General features: G+C 34.0%; 1 protein-coding gene across 3 annotated transcripts in view; it reads right to left on the bottom strand.

The window, feature by feature from the left end:
- The window catches only part of LOC105725071 (cell surface glycoprotein CD200 receptor 1), a 59,477-nt gene that overhangs the window by 27,839 nt on the left and 14,098 nt on the right, over positions 1 to 17,540 (bottom strand). For all 3 annotated transcript variants that reach the window (XR_001109206.3, XM_012464020.3, XM_012464019.3), the window contains exon 2: positions 4,295 to 4,378. Coding sequence is in view for 2 of the 3 variants with exons in the window: in XM_012464020.3 (XP_012319443.2) it covers positions 4,295 to 4,378 (84 nt within the window). In the remaining variant the exon portion in view is untranslated. The remainder of the gene's footprint in view (positions 1 to 4,294; positions 4,379 to 17,540) is intronic.

Below are 17,540 nucleotides of genomic sequence, written 5' to 3' on the forward strand. Positions count from 1 at the left end.
TTCTCCTCCAAAGGATCACAACTCCTCACCAGCAAGGGAACAAAACGACCGAGAAAGAGTTTGACAAATTGACAGAAGTAGGCTTCAGAAGGTGGACTAGAATAACTCTCGGTAAATTGGGATAAAAAGAAACTTTCTCAACTTAAAGAATATCTACAGAATAAAACAGAAGCAGGAGATGAACAAAGATGAGAGTCCTCACCTAGTTCACCTAGTTCAACTTTCTAATTCCATAGTTTCTGAGACTGATGTGCATTCCTTCCCTTTAGCTCTGTAGAATTTTTTACAATCACAATAGTTTTAACCTATTTCAAATTATGTTTTTGAAAAGTTGCTATATTATAGTTTTTAAAAAATAAAGAAAATGGAATACTATGAAGAATTCTATGCCCACAAATTTGGTAACACAGATGAAATAAACCAAAAAGACAAAACCTGCCAAAACAATTTGGCCATTTAAACAGGACTCTATCTATTAATTAAATTGAAGGAGAAAGAGGCAAATTAAACAGAACTATATCTATTAAATAAATTGAATCAATAATTAATAACCTTTCAGAACAGTTAGCACTAGGCCTAGATGCGTTCAGTGATCAATTTTGTTAAATATTTAAAGAAGAAATTATACCAATTCTCTATAATCTCTTTCAGAAACTGAAGTGGAGAATGCTTCCTAGCTCATTCTGTAAGGTTGGCATTATCCTAATACCTAAACCAGACAAAAACATTACTAAAAAAGAACACCACAGACCAGTATCTCTCATAGACATACATCTTAAAATCATCAGTAAAATATTAGCAAATCAAATCCAAGAATGTTTTAAAAGAATTATACTTCATGACCAAATGGAGTTTATTCCAAATATGCATGGCTGGCCCAAAATTCAAAAATTAATAAATATCATCCATCACATCAATAGGCTAAATGAAAAAAAATCATATGATCATTTCAATCGATACAGAAAAAGCATTTGGCAAAATTTAACACTCATTTATGAGTTTTTAAAAACTCTTGGTAAACTGGGATAAAAAGAAACTTTCTCAACTTAAAGAATATCTACAAGAAACTCTACAGCTAACATCATAATTAATGCTGAAAGCTTTCTCATTATGATCAGAAACAAGGGAGGGATGACTCTTTTCACCACTGCTTTTCAACTGAAATTTCTAACTAATGCAATGACAAGAAAAAATAAATAAAATGGATCAAGATTGGTAAAGAAGGAATAAAATTGTCTTTGTTCATACATGACATGATTATCTATGTAAAGCATCTGAAGGAATTGACAAAAAAATAAGAAATTAGTTTTGTATGTTAACCTTGTATTTTACAAGTCAATCACTTTCCTGTAAGTCAGCAGTGAACAAGTGGAATTTGAAATTAAAAACACAATACCATTTATATTAGCATCCCCAAAGTGAAATACTTAGGTATAAGTCTAACAAAATATGTGCAACATCTGTATGAAGAAAACGATGAAACTGATGAAAAAGAATCAAAGAAAATCAAAGTAAATGGAGAGAGACCTTGTGTTCACACCTAGGGTGAATCAATATTATCAAAATGCCGGTTTTTCCCACTTGATCTATGGATTCAACACAATCCCCATCATAATCTCAGCACGTTATTTTATGGATGTAAATAAACTGATTTTTAAGTTTATCTAGAGAGGCAAAAAACTCAGAATAGTCAACACATTGAAGGAGAACAAAGTTGGGGGCGTGACACTATCCAACTTCAAGATTTGCTATAAAGCTACAATAATCAAGACAGCGTGGTATTAGCAAAAGAAGACATAGATAAGTAAATGGAACCAAATATAGGGCCCAGAAATAGACTTACATAAATATTATATTTGGCAAATTAGCAAAGGCAATACATTGGAGTCTTTTGAACAAATGGTATTGGAACAACTGGACATCCATATGCAAAAATAAGTTGAATCTAGATAAAGATCTCACACCTTTCACAAAAATGTACTCAAAATGGATCAGTGACCTAAATATAAAATGCAAAATTAAAAAAAAATCCTAAAAGGTAACATAAGAGAAAGTCTAAATGACCTTTGGTTTGGCAGTGACATTTTGGCTATCACAGTAAAGGCATAATCCATGAAATAAAGAATTGATGCTTGGCCGGGCGCGGTGGCTCAAGCCTGTAATCCCAGCACTTTGGGAGGCCGAGGCGGGTGGATCACGAGGTCAAGAGATCGAGACCATCCTGGTCAACATGGTGAAACCCCGTCTCTACTAATACAAAAAATTACCTGGGCATGGTGGTGCGTGCCTGTAATCCCAGCTACTCAGGAGGCTGAGGCAGGAGAATTGCCTGAACCCAGGAGGCGGAGGTTGCGGTGAGCCGAGATTGCGCTGTTGCACTCCAGCCTGGGTAACGAGCGAAACTCCGTCTCAAAAAAAAAAAAAAAAAAAAAAAAGAATTGATAAGCTGGACTTCAGAAAAAATAAAAATTTCTACTCTGTGAAAGACACTGTCAAGAGAATGAAAAGACAAGCCACATACTAGAAAAAAACCACAGTCATCCTTGTTACAAATGGGGGATTGGATCCATCACCCCATAGATACCAAAATCCACAGATGCTCATATACCTTGTAGAAAATGGCTTAGAATTTGCATATAACCACCTGTATTCTTTAAATCATCTCTAGATTACTTATAATACCTAATACAATGCCTGTATATCACTACATCCTGCGGATTCAATGTAGTATGGCAAATTCAAGTTTTGCTTTTTAGAAGTTTGTGGAATTTTTTCCAAATATTTCCAATCCACGGTTGGTTGAATCTACGGATTTGAAATCCATGGATACAGAGGGCCAACTGTATTAGTAAAAGACATATTCAATAAACGACTGTTATCCAAAACACATAAAGAACTCTTAAAACTCAGCAATATGCAAGCAAACAACCAGATTGAAAAACAGGTTAAAAATCTTAACAGGCACTTTACCAGAGAAGACATATATGGAAAATATATCTATGTATGGAAAATAAGCATATGAAAAGATGCTCTACATCATATGTCATCAAAGAAAGGCAAATTAAAACAACAATGAGAACCACTACACACCAAAGGCGAGGAGTGGAACAACAGGTACTCTCATTAATTGCTAGCAGGAATGTAAAGTGGTACCTCTACTTTGAAATACAGTTTGGCAGTTTCTTACAAATCTAAGCAATCTCTTACCATGCAATCCAATCACGTTTTTTCTTATTTACCCAAAGAGTTAAAAACTTAACGTTCATACAAAAACCTGTGCATGGATGTTAATTGCAGCTTTTTTTATAATCGCCAAAACTTGGTGGCAGCCAAGATGTTTTCTTAGCAGGCAAATACATAAATAAACTGTGGTATGGTCACAATGGACTATTATTCAGTACTAAACAAATGAGCCATTAAGACCTGAAAAGTCATGGGGACACTTAAATGCATATTTTTAAGTGAAAAAAGCCAGTCTGAAAATGCTGTATACTGTAACATTCCAATTATATAACACTCTGAAAAAGACACAACTATGGAGACAGGATATCAGTATTGCCTGTAGTTAGCTGGCAGGGAAGGATGAATAGGTAAAACAGACAGGATTTTTAGGGCAGTGAAATTAGTCTGTAAAATGCTATCATGGTGGAGATATGTCATTATGTATTTGCCTGAAAACATTAAATCCAATCCCAACAGTGGCTCCTAATGCAAACAATGGACTTTGGGTGATAATGATGATGTTTCAATGTAGGTTCCTTAATTGTAACAAATGTACCACTCTAGTCAGGTATGTTGATAATGGGGGAGGCCTTGCGTGTGTGGGAGCAGAGGTTACATGGAAAATCTCTGTACCTTCCACTAAATTTTGCTATGATCCTAACACTTCTCTAAAAAATAAAGTCTATTAACTTTTCTTTTCTGTTTCATTGTTAATTATAATGGCAAACAAAAATTTTGGAGACAATCAGGTTGAGAGAGGATATGGAAAATATATCATTAACACCTATTAAGATATGCTTATTAACAAGTGCTCTGGGATAATCTAGGTTTCAAAAGTTGAATAAAAAATTTTTGAATAGACCATAGGTTTGTTTAGTGATCCCATTCTTAAAATAGGTACTCAATCAGTATAGGAATAATTTCAGAATGAAAAATGTATCAACACTCTTAAATATAATATCATTTAGATAATACAGATAATGCATGAGACAATTCAAGATCCTAAAATGTAAACCCTATATGGACATCAAGCACTCCCCTACTAGAATTATCATTAAAAGATGCACACTACCTAAAGCGAGATTCTCCTTGCTATCCTGCAGTATTAATGAGTTGTTTGGTCGAGCAGCACCCTCCGCTTCTGAATATGTGCATTCTGAAAAAGACATAGGGGGTAGAGAGAGAAATATGCATTAATAGATCTGACTCCTAGTTAAAATCATATTTTTTCACATTCTTCAGACTGTTTTTGTATTGCAGATGCCAATGAATATCTAAGTTATGACAGCTAAGCAAAAGTCTCGGCACAATGTGTCTCAGTATGAACTTTTGACTTGCTCTTCCTCACTGATTGGCATAGTCCTGCTTTAAGCCTAGCGTACCCATCATCCCCCTCTTGCTTTATATGCAAGTCTTCTTCCAGGCTTATATGCATTTAGTTTATCTCTGAGTGTGGAAGAAAATGATTTACTGTCTTTTATAGGCTTTTCAAGCACCAATGAGAAGGTAGAAAAGTTTAGTGGTGACGTATTGATTGGATGCTGGTATGGAACAAAAGGATTTTCCTAAGAATCATTGAAATCACATCACAGAGTCTCTGATGGGAAAAAGGTCCCCAACCTTTTTGGCACTAAGGATCCATTTTGAGAAAGATAATTTTTCCACAGACAAGGGGGAAGGGGAGGGCAATGGTTCCTGGATGAAACTGTTTCACCTCCAATCATCAGGCATAAGTTAGATTCTCATAAGGAATGCACAACCTAGATTCCTGGCATGCACAGTTCACAACAGGGCTCATGCTCCTATGAGAATCAAATGCCTCCAACTGATCTGACAAGAGGTGGAGTTCAGGCCACAATTCTCACTCACCTGCCACACACCTCCTGCTGTGCAGCACAGTCCCTAACAGGCCAAGGACTGGTACCAGTCTGCAGCCCCGGGGTTGGAGACTGGTGATATAGACAATGGCCTATTAAGTTTACATTTTTGTAAGCCAAGCTCTTAGTAGGAATTGGTAGTACACATCTTTTAAGCAGCAATTATTGGCAAAGTACTCTGCTAGGCACAGAGATATCATAATAAACAATACCCCCTTTTTTCCAAGAGTTTAAGATGCAGGAGAGACAGCAGCTAGGGAAACAATTGATAATATAAAGTTTTCAGTGCAGTGATCAAAGTGCATGTGCTGTACAGAAATTTAAAAGAAGAGATGTTTAAATTCCAGGAAAACAGGAGTAAGAGATTAGAAAAAACTTTCCTATACTGAGTAATGTTTTAGCTGGATCTAAGTACATGAGGAGTTTTCCAAGAAAATAGAAGGGAAAATGTGAATAAAAATAATGGCATTTGAAGAAGGTACAAAGCCAAATACAAATTTACAAGAGTTATAAATAGTTTAGTATTGCCGTGAAGCAAGAAAACCTGGATGTGTAATTGAAGTTAAGGCTGGCTATCGGCAGGCTCTAACTGTGCAAGGCACAAAGCTCCTAGAATGTGTTCACAAGGAAAAGATACGCTCGTAGCTTTATCTATAGTGACTGTATCTGACTAGCAAAGAGAAACATTTTAGAGTAAAATTTAATACTCAGTGTTATTCTGGAAAATTTTTTAATCTACTGCCCCTCTCAGCTGCCATTTTCTTTAACGAACTGTTCTTTTAAGATAATAGTTTATTGAATGAGTAGAGTAGGAATAGAGTTTGGGTAATTTGCTTATGTTCTTTATTTCCATCTCTCTATGACTAGCAGATATTATTATTCTCATTTAACAGATAAAGAAATGTAGATTAAGTGATTAAACAATTTGACCAAGACTACCTGGCTAGTAAGCTGCTTCAGTTGCCCAATTATAAATCTTAGTGCAAGTAAGCCTTACGTGCACTTACATGAGTAGAAATCACAGGTTAGACCATAAGAAATATGCTAGGATATATACACAACCCAAATTAACCCAAATTGAAGTGAGTCTAAGCCATGTTATTGCAAGAGCACTGAGAGACAAACTTTTAAAAGAGCAGATCAAATGGCAAGTCCATAAAATCAGGATTACCAAGGCATCTGGACACAGACACTATGAATTCTAGATCTGAATGGGATTGGTTAAGTTAGGGAAGAGACAATTGTGAGAATTCATGGGCTTAGAATAGTGGCTTGCACAGTTCCCTGCTACATGGCTGAATCAAGCAATAAAAATAAAGGTCAACCCAAACCTATAGCGAACCAGACTAAACATATGGACAGAGAGTTTATGGAAAAAGAAGTAAAAATGTCTCTTAGTCATATGAAAAGATATTCCACATTAATCATGGTAAGAGGAATGCCAATTAAAAGTATTTGGCAATACCATTTCTTATCTCTAGCTGGCAAAATCCAAAAGTTTAACAACATACACTGTTGGGTGAGGTTGTGGAGAGACAGTTATGTCTATATGTTGGTATTGTTCAATTTTATAGTGAGGAAGAAAGGAGATATAGATGTAAAATAAGTAAGTTTAAAGCACTTCGGGAAGCCGAGGTGGGCAGATCATGAGGTCAGGAGATCAAGACCATCCTGGTTAACACGGTGAAACCCCATCTCTACCAAAAATACTAAAAATTAGCTGGGCATGGTGGCAGGCATCTGTAGTCCCTGCTACTCAAGAGTCCGAGGCAGGAGAATCACTTGAACCCAGGAGGTAGAGGTTACAGTGAGCTGAGATCAGGCCACTGCACTCCAGCCTGGGTGACAGAGCAAGACTCTGTCTCAAAACAAACAAACAACAGCAACAAAAAAAGCCTCAGTCCTAAATTTTAATCAAAAGTATCAATATCAACTCATGATGTATTTTTATCTTTCAAAATACATATATCTTATCTGCTGCTATGTTGAGGGCTAATTCATTACATAGTTATAAACAACTAATATAGTTATCAACCACATTGACCTAATTGATATTTTTAGAACACTAACCAGCATCTGCAGAATACATTCTTTGAAGTGCACATCATATATTCACTGAGTTTGACCACATTCTGTGCCACAAAACAAGTCTCAAAAACTTTAAGAAACTGAAGTCATATAAAAGATGTTCTCCAACCAAAACAGAATTAAATTAGAAATCAATTACAATGAGATTTTTAAGAAAAGACCAAATATTTAGAAATCAAACACATTTCTAAGCAACCCTTTGTTCAAAGAGGAAATTGATAAAGAAATTAGTTTTCACTGGATAATGAAAATACAACATACAAATTTGAAATAAGCAGCTAACACAGTGGATTTAGAAAAAGTAATACCTTGAGGTGCTAATTTTAAAGGAAGAAATGCGTGCAATTCACCCATAGGAGCAAGAAACAAAGGAGAGAAAAGACAATAAGAAATCTAAGAGCAGAAATAAATAAAATAGGAAATAAGCAATGCAAAAAATTAAGGAAATCAAAACCTGGTTTTTTGAAAAGATCATCAACATTTATAAACCAACTACTAGACTGACCAAGAAAAAAATAGAAAAAAACACAAATCTAATATCAGGAAGGAAAGAAGGGCCATTCATATAGATTTACATTCGTGAAAGGAAAAGTGAGGGAATCTTACTAACAATATTATGCTAATCAAATTCAGTAACAGTTGAAATGGACAAGTTCATTGAAGACAAAGCTTTTGAAACTTAAGAATAAAAAAATCTGAAAACCTTATGTCTTTAAAAAACTGAATTTGTTGATAAAAAGCCTTCTATCAAACTGGCTACACTGACAAATTTAAGCAAACATGTAAGGAAGAAGTAATATTAATTTTACACATTAAACCCTTTTAGAAAATCAAAGAGACAACACTTTCTAACTCATTTTATGAAAGTAAAATTAACCATAGATCAAAACCATATAAACACATTACAAATTAAAAAACAATGACCAGCAACACTTACAAATGATACAAATTTTTTTCACAAAATATTAACAAATCAAATATTGCACTAGGTAAGAAGTATTAGGTATATAATTTCCACAGATACACTTTAACAGTTTGAGGAAGTTTTTTTTTCTTCCCTAGAACTAATTGAACTTAGTAAAGTAATAATATAAAATACTAATCCTATTTCAAAGCAATTATATTTTTCTGTACTAACACAAAGAATTGAAAAATGAAAATTTTTAAATGTTTACAGTAATGCAAAAAATACCTAGTAAAAAAGGTAATAAAAGATGTTTAAGACCTGTACACTGAAAACTATAAAATATTGCAGAGTAAATTCAATAAATCCTGTATAATGGAAAGTCCCAATATTATTAAGATGTCAATTCTCCTCAAGAACAGTCTCAATCAAAATGTGGTAGTCTTTTCTGTGGAAATTGCAAAGATGATTCTAAAATTTATATATAAATGCAAACCTAGAATAGCCAAATCTATTTGTTTAAAAAGAATAACAAAAGAAAGAGAGAGAGAGAGAAATCTACTTAAGTTTAATCTTCACTCTGAAGCTACAGTAATCAAAACAATCTGGTATTGGCTAAAAGATAATCATATTTATCAGTGAAATATAATACATAATCCAGAAATAGACACACACATATATACTTTATTGATTTTTATCTCCTTGGGTAAATTTCTCTCTTAGTATTTTATTTTCTGTAGCTATTAAAAATGAGATTTTTAAAAAATTTCTTTCTCAGATAGTTCACTGTTAGTGTATAGAAAAGCTACTGCTTGTTAATGTTGATTTTGTATCCTGTTAATGTTGATTTTGTATCCTGCAACTTTACTAAATTCATTTTTTAGTTCTAAGAGTTTTTGGTGGAGTCTTTGAGTTTTCCATATATAAAGTCATGTTGTCTGCAAACAGGAACAATTTGACTTCTTTATTTTCTCTCTGGATCCCTTTATTTCTTTCTCTTGCCTAATTGCTCTGGCTAGAACTTCCAACATTATGAGGAAATATTATTAACAACTTTATGCTTCCAGTACCATGTTGAATAGAAGTGGCAAGAGTGGGCATCCTTGTCTTGTTTCTGATCTTAGAGGTAAGGCTTTCATTTTCCCCCACTAAGTGTGATATCAGCTGTGAGATTTTCATATATAACCATTATTGTATTGAGGTACCTTCCTTCTATACCTAATTTATTGAGGATTTTTATCATGAAAGGATGTTGAATTTTTTTAAGGTCTTTTTGCATCTGTAGAAATAATCATACGGTTTCTGTTCTTCATTCTCTTCATGAGATGTATCATGTTTATTGGTTTGTGTATGTTGATCCTTACATCTCTGGATGAAGCCCACTTGATCATGATTAATGGTCTTTTTAATCTGCTATTTAATTTGGCTTGCTAGCATCTTGTTAAAGATTTTCGCACTTATGTTTACCAGGGATATTGGCCTGTAGTTTCCTTTTTCTGTAGTGTCCTTGTCTTATTTGGGTGTGAGGATAATTCTGGCCTTGTAAAATGACTTTGGAAGTATTCCTTCCTCTTCAATTTTTGGAAGAATGAAAAGAATTGGTATTCTTCTTTACAAGTTTGGTAGAATTCAGCAGTGAAGCCAACAGCTCCTGGACTTCTCTTTGATGGATGACTTTTTGTTACTGATTTAATCTTCTTACTCGTTACTGGGCTGTTCAATTTTTTTATTTCTTCATAATTCAGTCTTGGCAGGTTGCATATGTCCAGGAATTTATCAGTTTCTCCTAGCTTATCCAACTTGTTGGCATATAATTGTTTATAATAGCTTCTTGTTATCCTTCATATTTCTGCGGTATCAGTTGTAATGTCTCCTTTTTCATTCTAATTTTATTGATGTCTCTTTTTTTCTTAGTTTAACTAGCTATAGGTTTGTTGATTTTATCATTTCAAAAAGGAACTCATTTCATCACTTTTTTCTATTGTTTTTCTAGTCTCTATTTTATTTATTTATGTTCTGGTATTTATTTTTTGCTTCCTTCTACTAACTTTGGGCTCAGTTTGTTCTTGTTTTTCTGGTTCCTTACTTTCAACATTAGGTCTTCTTTCCTGATGTAGGCATTTACTTTATTGCTATAAATCTTCCTCTTATAACTATTTTTGTTGTATTCCATAGGTCTTGGTATGTTGTGTTTCCATTTTCAGTTGTCTCAATAATTTTTTTTTATTTTTCTTTTAATTTTATTAGCCAATTGGTTATTTAGGAGTATATTGTTTAATTTCCACGTATTTGTGAAGCTCCTCCTGTTATTGATTTCAGGTTTATATCATCATGGTCGGACGGGATACTTGATATGATCCCAGTTGTTAAAAATTTGTTAAAATTTGCTTTGTGCCTGTGATATTGTAAAATGTACATTTGGGTTTTGACCCTGTTTCCTGACATACATCTCCTAAAATTCTTAAAGTCTCCAAAGTGATGTCTTTTGCATATGCTCATTAGCTGACTGGTGGTTAGTAGCTTCAGGGTGGCAGCTGGTCACTGGGAAGACCAAGGCATGATTACCTGGTTTACTTTCAGCCCCACCCTTCAACCTCTGGGGAGAGTAAAAGTGCTGAAGTTTATGTTGATCACCAATGGCCAATAACTAATCAATCATGCTTGTATAATGAAGCCTACATAAACATCCAAAGGATGTTTAGAAAGTTTCCAGATAGCTAAACATACAGAGGTTACTAGAAGGTGGTGTACCTGGAAAGAGCATGGAAATTCTGCACCCCTTCCCACATGCCTTACCCTATGCACTTTTTCATCACTTTTTCATCTATATTGTTTGTATTATCTTTTGTAATAAGCTATTAACTATAAGTAAGTGTTTCACTGAGTTCTATGAGCTGTTCTAGAAAGTAAATCAAACCCAAGGAGGGGGTCGTGGGAACCCAGACTTATAGGCAGACAGTCAGAAGCACAGGCAAAACAACCTGAGGCTTGTAATAGGTATCAGAACTGGGGAGGGAAGGCACCGTCTTAGGGACTGAGCCCCTTAACCTATGGGATTTGATGTTTTCTTCAAGGAAATAGTGTCAGAATTGAATTGAATCAGGATACAACCAGCTGGTGTACACTGCAAAATTCATTGTTTGATGTGTAGAAAACAAACAAACTTTTGGTCACAGAAGTTGTCTGTGTTGATTGCTATGGTGTGAGAGCAAAGGAAAAACAATTTGAGTTGTTTTTCCACTCAAAGTAGTCTAACCTATGATCTAACCTAGAGAATGTTTCATGTGTTGTTCAGAAAAATGTGTATTCTGCAACTGTTGGATGGAATGTTCTGTATATGTCTGGTAGGTCCATTTGTTCTACAATGTAGTTTAAATGTAATGTCTGATTGATTTTTTTGCCTGGATGATCTGCCCATTGCTAAAAGTGGGGTACTGAAGTCCCCTAATGTTACTTTCTTTCAGTCTATCTCTCCCTTTAAATCTATTAATACTTGATTTTTATATTTAGGTGCTTCAATATTGGATACATATATATTTACAATTGTTATATGCTCTTACTGAATCGACCCCTTTGTTATTATTTAAAGACCTTTTTGGTCTCTCTTCACAGTTTTTGACTTAAAGTCTATTTTATCTTATATAAGCATAGTCATTGCTGATCACTTTTGGTTTCCATTGCATGAATATCTTTCAGTGCATGTGTCCTAACAGGTGAAGTGAGTCTCTGTAGGCAGCATATAGTTGGGTCTTATTTTTTTTAACCATTCAGCCACAACATGTCTTTTGATTAAGAAATTTAATACATTTGTACTCAAGGTGATTATTAATAGATAAGAACTTATGACTACTATTGTGTAAATTCCTTTTTTGCTGTTTTGTAAATCTTTTTTTCCTTTCTTCCATTCTTACTATTTTTTCTTTGTAGCTAAGTAATTTTCTCTAGTATTATGTTTTGATTCCTTGCTTTTGAGTGTGTATCTACTATAGGTTTTTGCTTTGTGACTACCTTGAGGCTTACAAAAATATCTTATGGTTATAACAGGTTATTTTAAGGTGATAATAACTTAACTTTGATAACAAAAAGAAAACCTCTACATTTTTATTTCACTCACCACTCACCTCCTAACATTTTAAATTTTTGATGTCACCCTTAGCATCTTTTATATTGCATATCCCTTAAAAATTATTCCAGTTGTTTCATTTGAAATGATTTTACCTTTTAACCTTCAAACTAAAGATATAAATGATTTACAGACCACCATTACAGTATTAAAATATTCTGAATTTGACTATGAGTTTTATACTTTTAGACGTTTTTGTATAACTCATTAGTGTCCTTTTCCTTCAGCTTGAAGAATGTCCTTTAGCATGTTTTTTAATTATTATTTATTTATTTATTTATTTATTTATTTATTTGAGATGGAGTCTTGCTCTGTGACCCAGGCTGGAGTGCAGTGGCATGATCTCGGCTCATTGCAACCTCCATCTCCCAGGTTCAAGTAATTCTTCTGTCTCAGTCTCCCATGTAGCTGTGATTACAGGTGCCTGCCACCACTTATAAGACAGGTCTGGTGGTGAGAAATTCCCTCAGCTTCTGTTTATCTGAGAAAGTCTCTCCTCCTTCATTTCTTAAGGACAGTTTTGCTAGTTACAGTATTCATGATTGGTAGGGGTTTCTTTTTTTTTTTTTTTTTTTTCATTTATTTAAATATATCATCCTACTCTCTTCTGGCCCATAAGGTGTCTGCTGAGAAGTCTGCTTCTAGGCACATTGGAGCTCCTTTTTATGTTATGGCTTCTTTTCTTTTGCTGCCGTCAGGATCCTCTCTTTGCCTTTGATTTTTGAAAGTTTGATTCTAATATGTCTTCGGGTAGTCTTACTTGAATCGAATCTAATTATAGAGTTTTGATTTTCCTTTAGCTGAATATTTTTATCTTTCTTCAGGTTTGGAAAGTTTTTTGCTATTATTTCCCTAAGTAAGTTTTCTATCCCTTAATCTTTCTCTTCTCCCTCTTGAACTCCAATGACTCAAACACTTTGTTCTTTTGATGCTGTCTCACAAATCCTGTGAGCCTTCATTTCTTTTCATTCTTTTTTTCTCCTATGACTATATATTTTCAAATAACTTGTTTCAAGTTCACAGATTCTTCCTTTTGCTTGATAATTCTACTGTTGACACTCTACATTATATTTTTCATTTTGTTCATTGTATTTTTCACCTCCAGGATTTCTGTTTGATTTTTTTTTCAAAATTATTTCAGTCTCTCTATTAGATTTCCTTTTCTGGTCACTTAGTATTTTCCTAATTTCATTGAATTGTTTCTCTATGTTTTCTTGAACTTTGCTGAGCTTCCTTAAAACAGTTATTTTGAACTCTCTATTGGGCTATTCATACATGCCTTTGTGGTTGGTCATTGTCACTTTATTTTGTCTCTCTGGTGATGTCATGTTTCCCTGATGTGCTTGATCCTTGTGGCCTTGCTCAATGTCTATTTATTTGAAGAAGGTGCCACTTCATAAATTGACTCTATGTGGGAATGCTTTTCAACAGTAAGCTTTTCCAGAGATCCTGGGAAGACCTACTACCATGACTCCTATGCCCCAGATCACTGTGGCCACTGGAGAACTAGGTGCATCCTAAGCCTGGTACTGCTATTGCCAGACTGGAATCCCTTGGCCACTGAGATTGGTTTAGTGTTGGAGTGCACCCAATGCCATGTGGTCACTGAGGCATGCCTGCCTCTGAGGTTTGTTCAGAGACAAAGGACACTGTAGTTAGCTAGCAGTGATACACAGTGCTGATTGAGTTTGCCTCACATGGGTTATGGGTTCTTACCTGGTGCTGGGTGGGTCTGGGGTCCATGGGCACCAGCCTGCAGTCAGGGCTCATGGGAATCTTCCCAGTGCTGGATTTTACTTTGGTGGGCCCAGTGTTAGGGTCCAATGCAAATTTCTATGTTTGTTTCCCTCTCTTTCCCCCAAGTAGACAGTATTTCTCATCACAATGTGCTGTCTAGAATTGGGTAAGAGGTGACATAAGTAATTTAAAACTGACCTCCTCTTCGATAGATCTTTTCTTATTAATATACTTATAACTAGGCACTGTGTTCTCTCACTTGGTTTCTTTAGCTCTCGTGAAGGTATTTTCATGTGTAAATAGTTGTTCAAATTGATGTTTATATGGGGGAATGATTGCTAAAGAGTTCAGAGACCAAGGACACTGTAGTCAACTGGCAGTGATGCAGACTGCTGATTGAGTTTGCTTCACATGGGTAATGGGTTCCGGCCTGGTGCTGGGGTGGGTCACCTTCTTGCTCCACCCTCCAGCCTATTGATTTTAAATAAAAGTGTTAAGGTAATTTTTAAAAGAGCTACAAGTTATTCAACAACACATGTTGAAAAAACTAGTATATATATATGCAAAACAATGAACCTCAACCTTTTACACAGACACAAAAACAGTTACCTTTAATTGGATTATTGGCTTCAATGTAAAAGCTGAAACTGTAATACCCCAGAAGAAGATATATAAGAGAATCTCTTACTTTGACATAGGCAAAGATTTATTGGGACATAAATAGAACAAGCCATGAAAGGAAATTTGATGAATTGGACATTAACAATATTTAAACATTTTGCTTTTAGAAAGATATCATTAAGATAATGAAAGACAAACCACAGAGTAAAAGAAAGTATTTGCAATATACATATTTAACAAAAGACTGCTATGTAGAATGTGTTAAGAACTGCTACAATTCAATAACTTTGAAAATCAGTTTAAAAATCTGGGCAAATGATTTGAACAAGCTTCCTCATCAAAAAATAAAAAGATATTAAAATGGTCAATAGATACATGGAAAGATGTTCAGTATTAGTAACCATAAAGTAAATGCAGATATAAAACATAGTGAGATAATGATTACACACCTATAAGTACAGATAAAATTTAAAAGACCAATAATAAATCCTGGCAAGAATGTGGAGAAATTAAAACTCTCATACATTACTAGTGGGAATGTAAAATAATGTAAATTACACTGGTAAATTACTGGCAGGTTTTTTTTTAAATTCAAACATGTGCCCACTGTATTACTTGGACATTCCAACTGTATTTACCTAAGAGAAATGAAAACGTGTACACAGAAGACTTATGCATGAATGTTCATAGTGGCGTTACTTGCAAATATTTATTCAAGATTGCCAAAAACTGGAAATAACTCAAATGTCAATTAATAGTTAAATGAATCATTTATCCATACAGTGGAATATACTCAACAAGAAAAAGGAAGACACAATATTGACCTACCTCAAAATCATTCTACTAAGTGAAAGTACCAGACAGGCACAAAAGAATGCATACTACATACTACAAAAACATACTACTACTAATATAAGATGCTAAGTAATCTTTGGTGACAAAGAACAGATCAGTGATTGCCTGCAAATGAGGGTGAAGGCAGGGATGGACTAAAGATACATGAGAAATATTTTGGAAAATGATGAAAATGTTTTGTATCTTGTTTGTTGTGATGATTCACAAGTATATCAACTGTCAACATTTATCAAATTATAGTAGTTTGGGGGTTTAACACATGTAAAGTTAGAATATACATCCACACAAATAAATACAAAACAAAATCTAAACAAAGATCTTTCACAGTGGAAATAATGTTTAAAAAAAAAATCCATTTCTATCTAAGTCAAAATCATCAGAAGTAAGAATGTTTTTGTGATTTTACGACTAGCGAAACCTCTTACTCACTTTGAGCACCAGAAGTTTCCTTTCCCAAGTCATCATTGTCACATGCCTGAGCAAGCATATACCACCCCCACACAGAAACTTAGGCATGACTATGCAAACCCATACTTTATGGAGGTTTCCTCCAGTGAGGAAAAAAAAAAAAGGCTCTCAGACACAGCACATGATTTTCTTGTTATCTTAAGCAGTTTTTATTTATTGTAAAATGCTGTGCTCTGCATAATCTGCTCTCTTAAAAAACTTAGAGATAGACATTTCTGAAACGTCACCATTCCTGTTAAAAACACCTAATTCAGTAACTATTACTAACCAAAAGAGAATGAGGATTATTTCATACTTAAATAGTTAACATTGTTGCTAATATTCATGAATTATTTCTAACGTATGGAGATGGAAAATAAAGACGATGTTCTGCCCTTTCATTCAGTTGCAGGTCTTCTGGAGGAATACAAACAGGTAAGTTAGGAGTCTGATGAATGAACTTCAAACTAAAACTCAACTTGGGGCCAAACTGTGGACTAACTAATGTGACTATGATTTTATAAGATAACCATATTAGCTGCAAAAGAGAATAGTGTATAGGTTTTATTGTGACATTTCTATGGACATTCTTTATAGGACTTGGGGCCTCTATGCTGGTAATGAGCTAAGTAGAATTCATTCTTATTGTTTATTATAATCTTTACAGTTATTTAAATTTTAATGAATTTACTATAGGACTTCAAAAAGTAGAACACAAACTAAATATACATTAAAATCTAAAAATATCCTGGAATTTTACTTGAGGAAATCCAAATAAAATTATTTCACTCTATATTTGGTGAGTCAAGATTTTAACCCTTGAAGTCTGTTTTCTTTCAAACTTCCGTAAGTCTCAAAGTTTCTTTCAAACTTCAATAAATCTTCAAAGTTATTATAACAAATGTAGAGATGAACCACTATGGATTATGCATGGATTAAGCATTAAACAATTTCTAATGGCTTGAAAATATTACTTTTACTTCTTCCTTTCTTACTTCTTTCTTGAATCTTTTTAGATAACTGAATGAATTACATGCTCTCATTTTCCCTTCAGTAAAACATATACTATCATTCTTACCCACTTTTAACAAATAAGGAATTACTCATGAAAGGTATTCAAAGTACATTACAAACTGAAGCATTAAGTCAATTGCAATTACATACATTTCTCCTAAAGATTCAAGGTTTCATTTTAAATGAATGCAGCTTTGTAACTGAGATCTTAATCACACACAGACTCAGAAATTCAAATTAGGCTGCCAGAGCAACTTTTATGTACCTACACTAAGCATATGACTTTTTTCTCATCACCAGTATGGTAAAGTTAATACAACACAGAACGTTTTACTCTGAATTTCCTGGAAAAATTAATGTTTGCCATTTTAACAATATGAAATGCAACATGGTTTTCAAATGAAAACATTCTCGTTCACATGTCTCATAGCATATTATCTTAATTGTTCTTCCATTGAAGAAGGAAATAAATTGAAATAGTAAATATGAGACTTGTTTTGTAAAATCATGTTCGTTACTTATGAACCAGAATTTTTCCAGGGAAAAAACTATTTTGCAAACATTTGAAATTTTAGAATAAAAGTTATTTGTATTAACAACATTATATAAACAACTACAAACTTAAACATGGATAAATCTCAACTATAATGAG

The sequence above is a fragment of the Aotus nancymaae genome, unplaced genomic scaffold, assembly GCF_030222135.1.
Source record: "Aotus nancymaae isolate 86718 unplaced genomic scaffold, 86718_ANA_hifiasm-v0.15.2.pri h1tg000011l, whole genome shotgun sequence".
Classification (NCBI taxonomy): Eukaryota; Metazoa; Chordata; class Mammalia; order Primates; family Aotidae; genus Aotus; species Aotus nancymaae.